Source organism: Nesoenas mayeri, assembly GCF_963082525.1.
Source record: "Nesoenas mayeri genome assembly, chromosome: 3".
NCBI lineage: Eukaryota > Metazoa > Chordata > Aves > Columbiformes > Columbidae > Nesoenas > Nesoenas mayeri.
In genome coordinates, this window is record NC_137544.1 from 2,625,121 (window position 1) to 2,638,543 (window position 13,423).

General features: G+C 44.8%; 1 protein-coding gene across 1 annotated transcript in view; it reads right to left on the reverse strand.

Moving 5' to 3' along the window:
* KIF13B (kinesin family member 13B) overlaps positions 1-13,423 on the reverse strand; it is a 123,143-nt gene that overhangs the window by 57,394 nt on the left and 52,326 nt on the right. Inside the window, exons 11-13 of the mRNA XM_080342525.1 lie at positions 8,330-8,542; positions 4,018-4,128; positions 1,420-1,554 (exon numbers count right to left, since the gene is read on the reverse strand). Coding sequence (XP_080198651.1) covers positions 1,420-1,554; positions 4,018-4,128; positions 8,330-8,542 — 459 coding nt within the window. The remainder of the gene's footprint in view (positions 1-1,419; positions 1,555-4,017; positions 4,129-8,329; positions 8,543-13,423) is intronic.

Consider the following 13,423-nt stretch of genomic DNA (forward strand, 5'->3'; position numbering starts at 1 on the left):
AGATCACATCCAGCGCTCATTAAACTGGAATAAACCACACGGATTTTCCTGAAAGTCACGTTATGTGTTTCCTGTTGGGTGTCAATAGCGGGGACAGCACATTAGCACTAAGGCAGAACAGAACTCCATTTCCACTCCTGGCAAATTACACGAAGACGAATAAAAATGCTTTTCTTCAAGTGAACTCAGTACTACACATGTAGAAGTGAGATGATTATTGATACAGAATCACAGAATCACAGAATGTCAGGGGTTGGAAAGGCCCTGGAAAGCTCATCCAGTGCAATCCCCCCATGGAGCAGGAACACCTAGATGAGGTTACACAGGAAGGTGTCCAGGCGGGTTGGAATGTCTGCACAGAAGGAGACTCCACAACCCCCCTGGGCAGCCTGGGCCAGGCTCTGGCACCCTCACTGGGAAGAAGTTTCTTATCAGATTTAAGTGGGACCTTCCAGTTTATACCCACTGGCCCTTGTCCTGTCACTGGTTGTCACCGAGAAGAGCCTGGCTCCATCCTCCTGACACTGCCCCTTTCCATATTGATCCCCATGAATGAGTCCCCCCTCAGTGTCCTCTTGTCCAGCTCCAGAGCCCCAGCTCCCTCAGCCTTTCCTCACACGGGAGATGCTCCACTCCCTGCAGCATCTTGGTGGCTGCGCTGGACTCTCTGCAGCAGTTCCCTGTCCTGCTGGAACTGAGGGGCCACAACTGGACACAAGATTCCAGGTGTGGTCTCCCCAGGGCAGAGCAGAGGGGCAGGAGAACCTCTCTGACCTACTGACCACCCCCTTCTAACCCACCCCAGGTACCATTGGCTTCCTGGCCACAAGGGCCCAGTGCTGGCTCATGGTCACCCTGCTGTCCCCAGGACCCCCAGGTCCCTTTCCCCTACACTGCTCTCCAACAGGTCATTCCCCAACTTACACTGGAACCTGGGGTTGTTCCTGCCCAGATTCAAGACTCTACACTTGACCTTGTTGTAGTTCATTACATTTTCCCCGCCCAGCTCTCCAGCCTGTTCAGGTCTCTGATGGCAGCACAGCTTCCAGTGTCACCACTCCTCCCAGCTTGGTGTCATCAGCAAACTTGCTGATACGCATTTTTCCTGATATGCCCAGAAAAAATGCTTTTCTGGGTAAAACAGTGTGAAAACGATCGTTAAAAAAACCCCAGAAGACAGTTGATAAAAGAAAGCATCTCTTTCTTTTCAAAAAACACAATGAAAATATAAAACCTCAACCATTCCTCTGCTACAAAGAATTAGATTTGAAATAAAAAGGTTGTGCTCATATTAATTCTGATGAGGCCGTGAGTGTCAGAGATATGCAGTTTTATAACATTCTCCAAGCACTCCAATGGCACCTGGAGTCCCCTTCTATTTAAAAACTTATATCTATATATATTAATGTATATTTTTACCTTCAAATAGTACACCAGAAGTTCATTGAGAGCTGGGTCTGCGTTCAGATTAACCAGGAAACACTTATTATCCCCGACTTTGATTCCGGAAGACTGCAGAGATATGCCGAGGCTTTCCAGCTGCTTCTGCCGCTCCTGCAAGAGAGCGGCCATCCAAAAATTATTCCCATCGACGCCCGGCCCTTCGCAAACCGGCAACCTGCTATTTAAGCAACGCAAATACCGCTTCCCGCTGAACGAGAACAGCGGCGGTTTGGGTGGTGTGTTGTTCTTGTCAATAGACTTGATAGAATTCGAGAACAAAGCGTTACTGTGTGCAAATGTGCATCTCTCCGAGGGAAGCGTTTGGGTGAGGAAAGTGGGACGTTAAACGTTTCTGGCTTAAGAACAGCAAAAGGATTCTTCTGCAAAATACACTGAGATGGAAACGCTGAGGATTGTTCATAAAGAAACTGGAAAGCGAGTCGCTATCCATGAGAAAATGTAAAAAATTAATGGGATGTCGCTCATAGAATTACTAAGGGGGAGCAGAAACAGAGCGTAAAACAGGTAAGTAAAGAAATACAAGAGACCTGCAGGGCCTTTCCTGTGATGCTGAGGCTTAAACATATATATGTATATATATAAAATTTATTAGTATTAGAGTAGACATTTATTATTATTAGAGATTTATTATTATTAGAGATTTATTATTATTCTTCAGCCTTCTATATAGCGGGAAAATCCATGGCACGAATCCGCAATGGAAGCCGAGGGAGCGCTCGTAGTCACAAGAGGCATTTCTGACAATATCTACAGATATATATATATATAATTAGGAATAATGCTGGAATGTTTAGTAAGGTTCTGAGCTTTACTCACCACTCTGCTTCGTGCTTAAAAACTGAGCATATCATGCTATTCGATATAATTCTCTGCTCAACACTGGAGCTGTACCAAGTCTAATCAAGACAAAAACTGCAAAGAACAGCAAGTGCAACTCCCTGATTTTCACTTGCAAACCCAACAGATCGGCCCTGGAAGGAAAATCGTGTGTGTGCGTGCGAGAAAAACAAAGGACAGAGGGAAGAACAGCAGTGTAATGTCCAGATCGCTCTTCCCATCATCACTGCCAGGCTCTGAAGTTCACATAATTCCCCCTTATCTACAGGCGGAGATAAAGTGTCGACCAACGCAAGACTTGGCCCCGCAGTCCAAATCTCACGGCATCGACTTATAGAAAATCAGCCAGTTCCTGTGAATTTTTGCTCAAGACCTCACGTTAATCGACTTAAACATTGAAAATACATTAGGAGTACGTCAAATAACTCACTGAAAATGCGGAAAAAATCATCCTTTCCTCAAAGATTTACCATGATCTCCCCATCCCACCCGCCTGCCCCATTATAATTTGACAGATGGATGTTGGGGACACTGACTAAAAATAAAATCACTTGAAAAGCCATGATATAAAAGTCTTAAACCTTGGGCCTCTGTAAACCTACGGAAGATGGGAGAACGTTCTTTCCACTGGTCCTGAACCCGCCTTGCGCTGCACAAACATTACTCCTTATCCCTCCTCTAAAATATAAATATATATATATATATAAAAGAAATTGCTGTTTCTACAGCTGGAAGGGTCTTGAAACTCCCAGCTCCAAAATGTCATAACAAGGTGAGAATTTAGAAACAACGGGAGCTAAAATGCAAAGATCAAGGCAGATTTAGTCAGTGGCGTTGAGCACGACTCCAGTTTTTCAACCTCCTTGCACGCTCAGGGTTTCTACATCTAGAAATTATTGTGTAGGATGAGAGTAGAGATTTATTATTATTAGAGATTTATTATTATTAGAGATTTATTATTATTCTTCACCCTTATACACAGGGGGAAAATCCACGGCACAAATCCGTGATGGAAGCCGAGGGAGCGCTCGTAGCCACAAGACGCATTTCTGACAATGGATCTTTAAAACCAAAGTCAAGAGAGTCTGTTCTGATTGTGTTGTCTACAAGAGGCCTTTGTATCCTTATTTATCACATCCTTATTCATCATTTGTATCCTTATTCATCACCTTTCAACAGTTCTCCCCCTTAAAACTCCCTATTGCAAATATATCCATTGGTGTTTGTGTAAGGATTGAAGCGTCTCGCAATAACTGAAGTGACCCGCGTAATTTTTCAACGTAATTATCATATTCAATTATGGTCTGAGGCCCTAAATATCAGTGTAGGACGTGTTTAAACACACCGAGATCATGAACAGTTCTATCTATTGATATTCTGAATGGCCTTTGCCTTGTGTATTGAGGCACTTTGCGCCTTGTATTCAACGCTCTCAATGCTCCATCTCCCCTCACAAACAATTTTACTGTGTGAAGAATATAAAATCCCTGTAATCTCCTCATCCGTGGGTTATTATTTTTTGAAATAATTTGCATATGGTGACAATTCATTATTGCCATTAGAATAGTGATCCCGGAGGCATCACAGGAATTAAGTGAAGCTTCTCAACACTAAGCTTGACCTACTTACCCAGAAATTCAGACAATATGAACTGACAGACAAAAGAAACAAACCTATTTTTCATAAAAAGGGGCAGAGGGAAAGAAAGCAGCAAACCTGTGCGATTTCCTCCGTTTTCCTTAATTTTTCTTCCCATGTGACGGTCATTTCCTGAATCAGCTTTTCCGATTCTTCCAAGCGTTCTTTTAATTCCGGCGATTTCAGAGCCTGTGGAAATTAAAGTGAATGAAATGAGGTGGCTTGTTGTGCTTTGTGTTTTTCTCATGTTGCTCTCACATAGATGGGGAAAAAGAAAACACACCATTCCTCATTCTCCAAGGCACATTTACCAGTAAGCAAAGGCTTTTTTTAAAATACATAATGCATATAAATGCAGAAGCCATCAAAAAGAGAGTTTAATTAGCTTCGAGTACAAATGCTAAAGGGGATTTTATGTATTTCCATGCAAACCAATGACATGACATTGGCGGATTTGCCCGACGATATTCGAAAGCAAACTAATCTGGTTTCTATATCAACACAAGGATCCCAAATGACTCAGATCTTGTTTCTCAGATGCGGCTGATCTGGTTCGGCTGTTCACGTCTCAGTCGCTTCAATGGCCACACCACCAATACATTTTTATTATTCATTTTGATATGGTCTGATAGGTGTGATTTGTTTTCTATAGTGAATATCAAGGCACCTGAGGTGTCCTGGTCACCCAGCGCTACATATGCATTTTAGAAGCCTTACAACGTGTTTCTGGACACCGGAATTCAATTTATTGCTAATCCATCACCGCTCTGCTTTTGTTTTATGAAACAAAGGCCCATGTTCCATCCTTCACTTGATAATAAGAAGATATCCCCACTGTCACCCATTAGACACTCCAAAAATGGAAAGGGCATCAATACTATTCTATTACATGTATTTATTTCCTCCATTCTCAGCACTGGCGTATTCCTCCTCCATCACCTTGAACCCCGTGGACTTCCCCAGGTCGTTAGTTCATTACTGCTAACGAGAAGGAGATGGCTTTGGTTCGGAGGTATTTCTGCAATGCCAATTAAACAATTAAACAATTAAATCAAAACTCCTCGTGGTAATTCAAATCCAATCGAGTGGCCTCGTTACATGCAGTTCATTCCAGAAAAGGAGATTTATTGTAACGGATAAAACATGATCCGTGTAAAAGCGCTGGACGCTACGGAGCAGGACAAAATGACGATGTTCTCAAGGTCTAAGTCTTGTTTGTCCATTTATTTAGACCTGGAGAAAATTACTCAATGTTTTCACACGCTTCAACTGTAAAACGAGTGAGATAATTCACACAGTCTCCCACAGCATCCTCACAGCTAAACTGAGGGAGTGCGGTCTGGATGACCGGGTATGAGGTGGACTGTGAACTGGCTGAAGGGAAGAAGCCAGAGAGTCGTGGTCAATGGGGCAGAGTCCAGTTGAGGCCTAGATCTAGTGCAGTGTCCAAGGGTCAGTGCTGGGGCCGGTATTATTCAATATATTCATCAGGAAGGCCAGTGGTACCTGGGGTGGGTTAGAAGGGGGTGGTCAGTAGGTCAGAGAGGTTCTCCTGCCCCTCTGCTCTGCCCTCAGGAGACCACACCTGGAATCTTGTGTCCAGCTGTGGCCCCTCAGTTCCAGCAGGACAGGGAACTGCTGCAGAGAGTCCAGCGCAGCCACCAAGATGCTGAAGGGAGTGGAGCATCTCCCGGGTGAGGAAAGGCTGAGGGAGCTGGGGCTCTGGAGCTGGACAAGAGGACACTGAGGGGGGACTCATTCCTGGGGATCAATATGGAAAGGGAGAGTGTCAGGAGGATAGAGCCAGGCTCTTCTCGGTGACATCCAATGAGAGGACAAGGGGCAATGGGTGCAAACTGGAACACAGGAGGTTCCACTTCTTAAATATGAGAAGCAACTTGTTGTGGGTGAGGGTGGCAGAGCCTGGCCCAGGCTGCCCAGGGAGGTTGTGGAGTCTCCTTCTGTGCAGACATTCCAACCCGCCTGGACACTTCCTGTGTAACCTCATCTGGGTGTTCCTGCTCCATGGGGGGATTGCACTGGATGAGCTTTCCAGGGCCCTTCCAACCCCTGACATTCTGGGATTCTGTGATTCTGTGGACCCACCTGTATGATCTGCTCTGGGGACCCTGCGTGAGCAGCTGAGTTGGACTGGTTGATCTACAGAGGTCCCTTCAACCCCAACCAGCCTGTGACTCTGTGATTCTGTAAACCCCATTGTCAGAACGTCCTTACCTGGCTCTCAAAAATGAACGCTACAAAGAATTACTCCACGCTATCAATGAGAAATCTCCATTTATATAATTTCATTTGATTTTTTCTGTACGTCAGTCTTGAAACGTGGATGATAACATGAGATACCAGCTTCTGTTTGAGCACATCGTTGAGCGATCTCACTTTTATTTCAAGACACAGATGAAAAGCAACAGCAACAGCAGTGGAGTCTTAGGATTGTGCAGTTTATAGGCCGGGCTCTGCCTGTGCATTTTAAGAATTCAGACTGGCTACAACCTGTGAATTCGGTTAAATAACGCTTGCTTACACTATAACTGTTCTGAATTGAATCCCTTAGAGCTGCTAGACAATATTACAAATATCTGCACAGCTGCCTGGCTGAAATTGTGCAAGGAGCATGATGTAAGTGTATATCAGTTCAATGCCAAAATAACGGCAGCTTTCCAAAGTAATGAAGTCGTGTTTCCTTAATATGAAGTAATAAATATTTCCAGTCCCAAGTATTAGAATCCCACCCTAGTTGTCATCTCAGTGGCATTGAGCGTGGAGTAAACGGTGGAGTTTGCTAGGAAAAGGCTACACAGTAAAGGCCAAAGAACAAATTAATTGCTTGTACTCCTCTCCGCTTATTGCATTCGTAGCCCATCTAATTGTGCTGACAGAAATATGCAGAAATAACTTACTAAAATGAGCCAATAAACCGAAACATTGGCTCATTCTGACACTCAGGTTCACTTGCAAAGCTCGTTTCCAAATACAGAGGTTACCAAGTTGCGGTTTTATTTCTGTTTTTATTTTGTGGTTGGTTTTCTTTTTGTTATTTTGGTGTCAGTGTCTTTTTCTCTCCCAAACAGCTGAGGCAGAACAGAATTTGACACTTTACTTTTCTCAAACCCCCCAGAAGCTTACAGTATTATCCTCTTTCTCCCTTTTTAAATACATTTTGATCTTTTCTCACCAAAATTAATATCATGTGTTTTAATTTGTCTGGGTCAAGCCCAGCAGCTTGTCCTCCCTAAGCTGGGGATTTAAACTAAGTGCTTTCAAAGAACTAAAACCTGCCGGGCTGGGCTGAGTCCGGATCCACGTATCTGCTGTTTGTATCAGCTTTGTAGGGCATGAGGAGAATTCACAGAATCCCAGAATGTCAGGGGTTGAAGGGCCCTGGAAAGCTCATCCAGTGCAATCCCCCCATGGAGCAGGAACACCCAGATGAGGTTACACAGGAAGGTGTCCAGGGTCTGCAGAGAAGGAGACTCCACAACCTCCCTGGGCAGCCTGGGCCAGGCTCTGCCACCCTCACCCCAAACAAGTTGCTTCTCAAATTTAAGTGGAACCTTTTGTGTTCCAGTTTGTACCCATTGCCCCTTGTCCTATCACTGGCTGTCACCAGAAGAGCCTGGCTCCATCCTCCTGACACTCACCCTTTAGATATCTGTAAACATTAATAAGGTCACCCCTCAGTGTCCTCTTGTCCAGCTCCAGAGCCCCAGCTCCCTCAGCCTTTCCTCACACGGGAGATGCTCCACTCCCTTCAGCATCTTGGTGGCTGCGCTGGACTCTCTGCAGCAGTTCCCTGTCCTGCTGGAACTGAGGGGCCACAACTGGACACAAGATTCCAGGTGTGGTCTCCTGAGGACAGAGCAGAGGGGCAGGAGAACCTCTCTGACCTACTGACCACCCCCTTCTAACCCACCCCAGGTACCATTGGCTTCCTGGCCACATGGGCCCAGTGCTGGCTCAGCCCACAGCACCCGCTATTCCCAGCTGGTCTCCCATCCAAGTACTGACCGGGCCCAAACCTGCTTAGCTTCCGAGATCAGATGAAATCGGGTGTTCTCAGGGTGCTATGGCTATGTATATCACATGTATGTATACATGTATGTTCCCCAAGTATATCCTGGTAATATCTGAACTAAACCCTTTTTCTGTGGTCATCCTGCTGTCCCCAGGACCCCCAGGTCCCTTTCCCCTATGCTGCTCCAGGCGGGTTTGAATGTCTCAGAGCAGGAGACTCCACACCCGCTCTGGGCAGCCTGGGCCAGGCTCTGGCACCTCCCAGCAAACAAGTTTCTGCTCATGTTCACATGGAGCCTCCTGTGTTTCAGCCTTTGCCAGCACCTACTGGCTAATTAATCCAGACTAAAATCTGTACCTCGGCTTTCGTGAGCTGTTCCCGCAGCTTCTCCACCTCCTCGCGCAGCTCCCGGATGATGCGCGCGTTGGGGTCCTCGTTCACCACGGCGTGGTTGACGATGTTCTTGGCCCGGTCGGCGTACCTCAGCGTGGACAGGGTCTCGTCGTAGTTGTCCGCCGCCGGGCTCACTGTGGCCACCATGGCCGTCTTGCTGTTGCCGCCAAGGCTGTCCTGGAAAGTTATAAAATTAAAATGTGCGGTTTCTTTCATTTTACCCAGTGTTGTGTATTGATAAGGATCATGGATGAAAACATTGTGGAGAAACTAGTTCAGCTACTCACAGGAGGTGACACATTCAGTGTAGGGTGAACTGCGATTTACATATCAATGACAAGCTAATGAGCCTCAGCCCAGGCCAGCTGATGATACCGGAGGTGGGGGGACGAGCCACAGGGCACAGAGCCCCATCTTCTGATATGCCCAGCATGGCACACAAAAGGGAAAGGCTGAGACCCTTCAATCCCTCATGATACAAGTCTCGTCATCCACGCTGCGGAGCCGTAAGAGACTGAATCTCTCACCCTTTTCTTTCTTCCTTTCTCTTTGCTCTTCCCTTCTCTCTTTTTTCTATATCCCTATTTCTTTGTCCCTCCTTCCGTGATGTATTACTCTTTCTCTCTCTCTCTTATACCTTAGTTTTCCTTCCCTCTCTACCACTCTCTTTCTTTCCCTTTGGAACATACAAGGGTAACATCATCTTAAGCTCTGCTCTTGGGTTCCGGTTAAATTTCATATTGTAACTACTAATGGTTGCCAATACATCACTCACAGTAGGACTTTTGCTGATAATGTATTGATAAGGTCGGTGATATCATAAAATACTTTCGCCAAGTCACTAATCACTGTAATTAGTATTTCCACCACATGCTTTTAGTAAACTCACAATTGAATTGGACCCCGGGAGTGATTGTCTGTCATTCACTTCACATAACGGCACAGAATTAATAGAGTCAGCTCACACCTGGTCTCATCTGTTGATCAGGGCGATATTCACCTCAAAGGATTACTACACTTTAGTCGTGGCTGGTTTAAAGATAACTAGTTTAAACCTAGCTCAAATAGACTTGCTGTGGCAGCCACCACAGGGACTGGTCAGCACAGCTAAAATGCATCTTTCTCCATACAAACTTTGGCTTATTTTTTGCAAATGTAGAGAGGAAATCATCCTTGTTCAGCTTCTGTGTTGCATCGTTTTTCGACTCATCTGTTGTTATTCTGACTTCTCAGAGTGTATATCAGCTCTGCCTAAAAACAATAGTCAGAGGAAGACTGAATAGCAAAAAACCCACTACTGGAAACCACATAGAAGCATTTGATTGTCTCTATCCCGATTATTTTGTTGGACCGTGAAGAAATGTGTTTGCGTGTCGCATTTGGAGTGAACTCGTCCTCATCCCATGTGTTGGGATGAGACACCCGGTCAATGGATGTCGGCAGAGAATAATAACCTGGGGTTGGGAGGACATGGCGGCGACTAAGAAACACTTAGGTCAGAGCTCCTCCAGTCAGAATTAACATTTTAAGCTGTGTAAATCAAGGAAAGTTGTTGTTATCTTCAATATATACACATACATATATTAAGCGCATTTAAGAAATGTCATCCTTAGCTTTCAAAATCAGTTCTAGTATAAACAGGAATAAAACCAGTCCCTTTTCTATGTTTTATAACACCTAGTAAGGGCTTCTAAGGTTTGATCCTATGTGTTCTGCTCAGTTTTATAAACCAGCAATACAAGCGCTTCAGCATTAGGCTTCTCAGACACAACCGATAGAGCTCAGGAAAGATCACTATTAATTCAGAATATATTATTTTAAAGACAAGAAGTGAAAAGTCTCCAATGAGTCATGAATTTAAATTACTTAGAGGTCTCCTCATACACAATCTAGTTGATTTTATCTGTATAGACATTTTGGAATGGGGCCCTTCCCTTCTTCCCCCTTCCCAGCTCACACACCTAAATGGGGTTATGTAAGACATCACCCTTTTGGAATGCGGTTGATAGACAAGTTGGGCTTGTTTATTTTATTTGGGCTTTTTACCCAATTTCCAAGCTGAATGTGCTCTTAACTTCCACCTTCAATAACCCATGAAATCTAAGCCAGGCTTTGCCATTAGAACCATCTGCCCATATTAGCTGCTTGTCCAACTGTTTCAATCGCAAAGCCCACGTGCAGCTTTCCCCGGTAATCATTAGAACGCCCCTTCAACTATTTCCTTCAGACCCTTTTATTTTTGCTGCGTGATGCCTAAGACAGACAAGTGCTGATCACACAGACCCATGTTGCTTTGTCTGATGTCCCTGGTCACACGAAAGGGCTGGTAGGTCTTTGGGGAGAGAATATAATTTCATTTATATGGTGTTGAGGATACACAGCATGGTCAGCACTCGCATGTGAGCGTATTTATAAAGGAGTCAATTGAAAAGAAACAGCCTTCTGATGGATACCAGTGTGGTTTTGTTGGCTTTTTTCTCATCTGAGAAACAGCCAACGCTGATTCCAATAAATACAGGGCTTGGGAGGATCCACTCTGGAACACACAAATGTTTTTCCAAAGCAGCTACCGAAAACTTTAAAATGACTAAACAAGAACATGTGGCTCATGCAAAGGGATTGCTGGCTCTGCAGAAGCCAGGACTTTCCTTCAGTCTGCGAATCGTTTTCAAAAATTAGGAATAGTAGAATGGTTTGAGAGGGAAGGGACCATTAAAGACCATCTAGTCTAACCCTTGCCATGAGCAGGGACGTCTTCACCAGCTCAGGTTGCTCAGAGCCCCGTCCAGCCTGGCCTGGGATGTCTCCAGGGATGGTTCAGCCACCACCTCTCTGCTCAACCTGGGCCAGGCTCTCACCACCCTCAGTGTCCAAAATTCCTTCCTCATGTCTGGCCTGAATCTCCCTCCTTTAGTTTAAAACCATCACCCCTTGTCCTATCTCAACAGCCCCTGCTCAAAAGTCTGTCCCCATCTTTCTTCTGGGCCCCTTTTAAGTCTGAAAGGCCGCACTGAGGTCTCCCCCATCTCTCTGCACAGACATCCTTCTGGCAAAGAATCGCCTCGTAAAGAACACGCCGTATTGTTTGCCTGAGTTTGTAGTATATATTGTCTCTGAAGTGGTTCTTCCACAGTCAAACACCTTCACAGCTGCACCATCGCTCTTGATATTCAGGAAATACTGGATCAAAAAGTTGCATCTGGAGAAAGTGACTCCAGAATGGAAATGTCCCTGTGTTCTTGTGTGACCGGAAGTCCTTTGGCTTGTTCTTCTGAACCGTTCCCTTCTCTGCTGTGGGGACTGTGGTGGGTCCGTGGATTCCCTGACGGAGGCCACGGGAACACAGATCAGCCTTGAAGATATTAAGCTAATAAGATATTAAGGAATAACAGAGTATCTGGAGATATTGAGGTGAACTCGTGAGAGAGAAGGGAGTAGAAGATTGACATTGATGGTACCAAATCAGCCAATGAGATGTTACTGCTGTGACTTGTAACCAATAGTGAAGAGACACGGGAATCGGTAAAACTGCATAAAAATGCACCTGTGGCAATAAATGGCATCTACTACTTTCATCCTGGAAGAACCTGGTCTGTGTCGTTTGTCCATTTCAACCACGACATTTGTCCGTCTCCATTTGCCCTTCATGACATGTTGGACTGTTGAACATGTCACGAAATGTGCGTTTTCGGAATCTTTATCTCAGAAATCGCAATCGGATGCGGCTTGTCAGGGTGCCAACCGGGTATTCTGCATCCCAACCTTCACACTTTGCACCTTGGGAACCTCCTTCACCACACTAATTAGCTCCAAACCAGAATTAATTCATTATTTGAACTGCAACTCTGCTGTACAGGCTGAGAACACCATTCCAAGCGTACACTGTAATTCACAAAAGACCCATTATAAACTGGGCAAAGTTTCTCGCGTATTGTAACTATTTAAGCCCAATGCCAAACTAACCGATAAAGGTATAAAACCGTCGTGCTGATTTCAGTGGTTTCTTTAACGGCTGACAAATAGTGAGCCAGCCTCTCATTAGCAAAGACAGTGTCTGCAAATTACCTTGGAAAAGCTGCGCTCGTATGTGACCGACATGGAGTGCAAATAAATCACTTCTGTTATTCCTAAGACTAAACCACAGCAGTCTCGCATCAAATTACTGTGAAAACCACTTAAAATGCAGAGAGCAGACACCGTATTTTTAACAGCAGCCATCACTAGAACACACAAGGCTTCCGAATAAAATGGGAATTCAAGATGTTTGTGCTCATACAATTCAATAAAACCAAGAAGTTGAAGCACTAAAGCTATTCCACATAACCTGGCATCGCTGCTCAAGCCTCCTCTTGCAATAGTATTTTTCACCTGGTGCTTTTGTCTGAAGATGCTCAAAAAAATTAAGCACAAAGTGTCAGATCTTGAGGTCTCCTGGACTCTACTGGTTCCTCAGATTAGTGGATAGATCCTATATGATAGATATGCCCTGTGTTAGAAGAGGTTTACTCCACTGCAGCATCATAATTACTAGTTGAAAGGTTGAAAGACAGCTCACCATCTCACAGCTCCTACAAATGAATCCTTTAAATGAACAAATTCGTTTGGAAACAGCATAACGATGGAATTCATTAGGGAAGTTCTCACCTCACTTGCTCGGGCCGCATCGGGAACCCTGGCGTACAAACCACGCCAGCAAAGTGAAGGAAAGCGAGCGCTGGGTTTGTTCCCATCCGTTTAATTAAAGTGTAAATATGTAGAGGCAAAAATATATTTAAGCACTAAGAAAGTCTTTGGGCAAGCAACACCAAGGATTGATTTTACTGTAGAAAAGTACGACGCTATTTCTGTGATACCATTCTGATTTTTACATAGCCCTCATGACGGTGCTTCTTGATGTTCAGTGTCTGTGTTGTTTGCACATACAAATAATTTCCCAGCAGTCATGTGTCCTGGTTTTGTTAAAACCAAGTTTCTCTTTCCGTGAATGTGCCTGTCAGCTAAAGCTTTCAGATTAGCTGCATTTTCCTGGAGAACCAGATCCATGAACACAGCAATGGA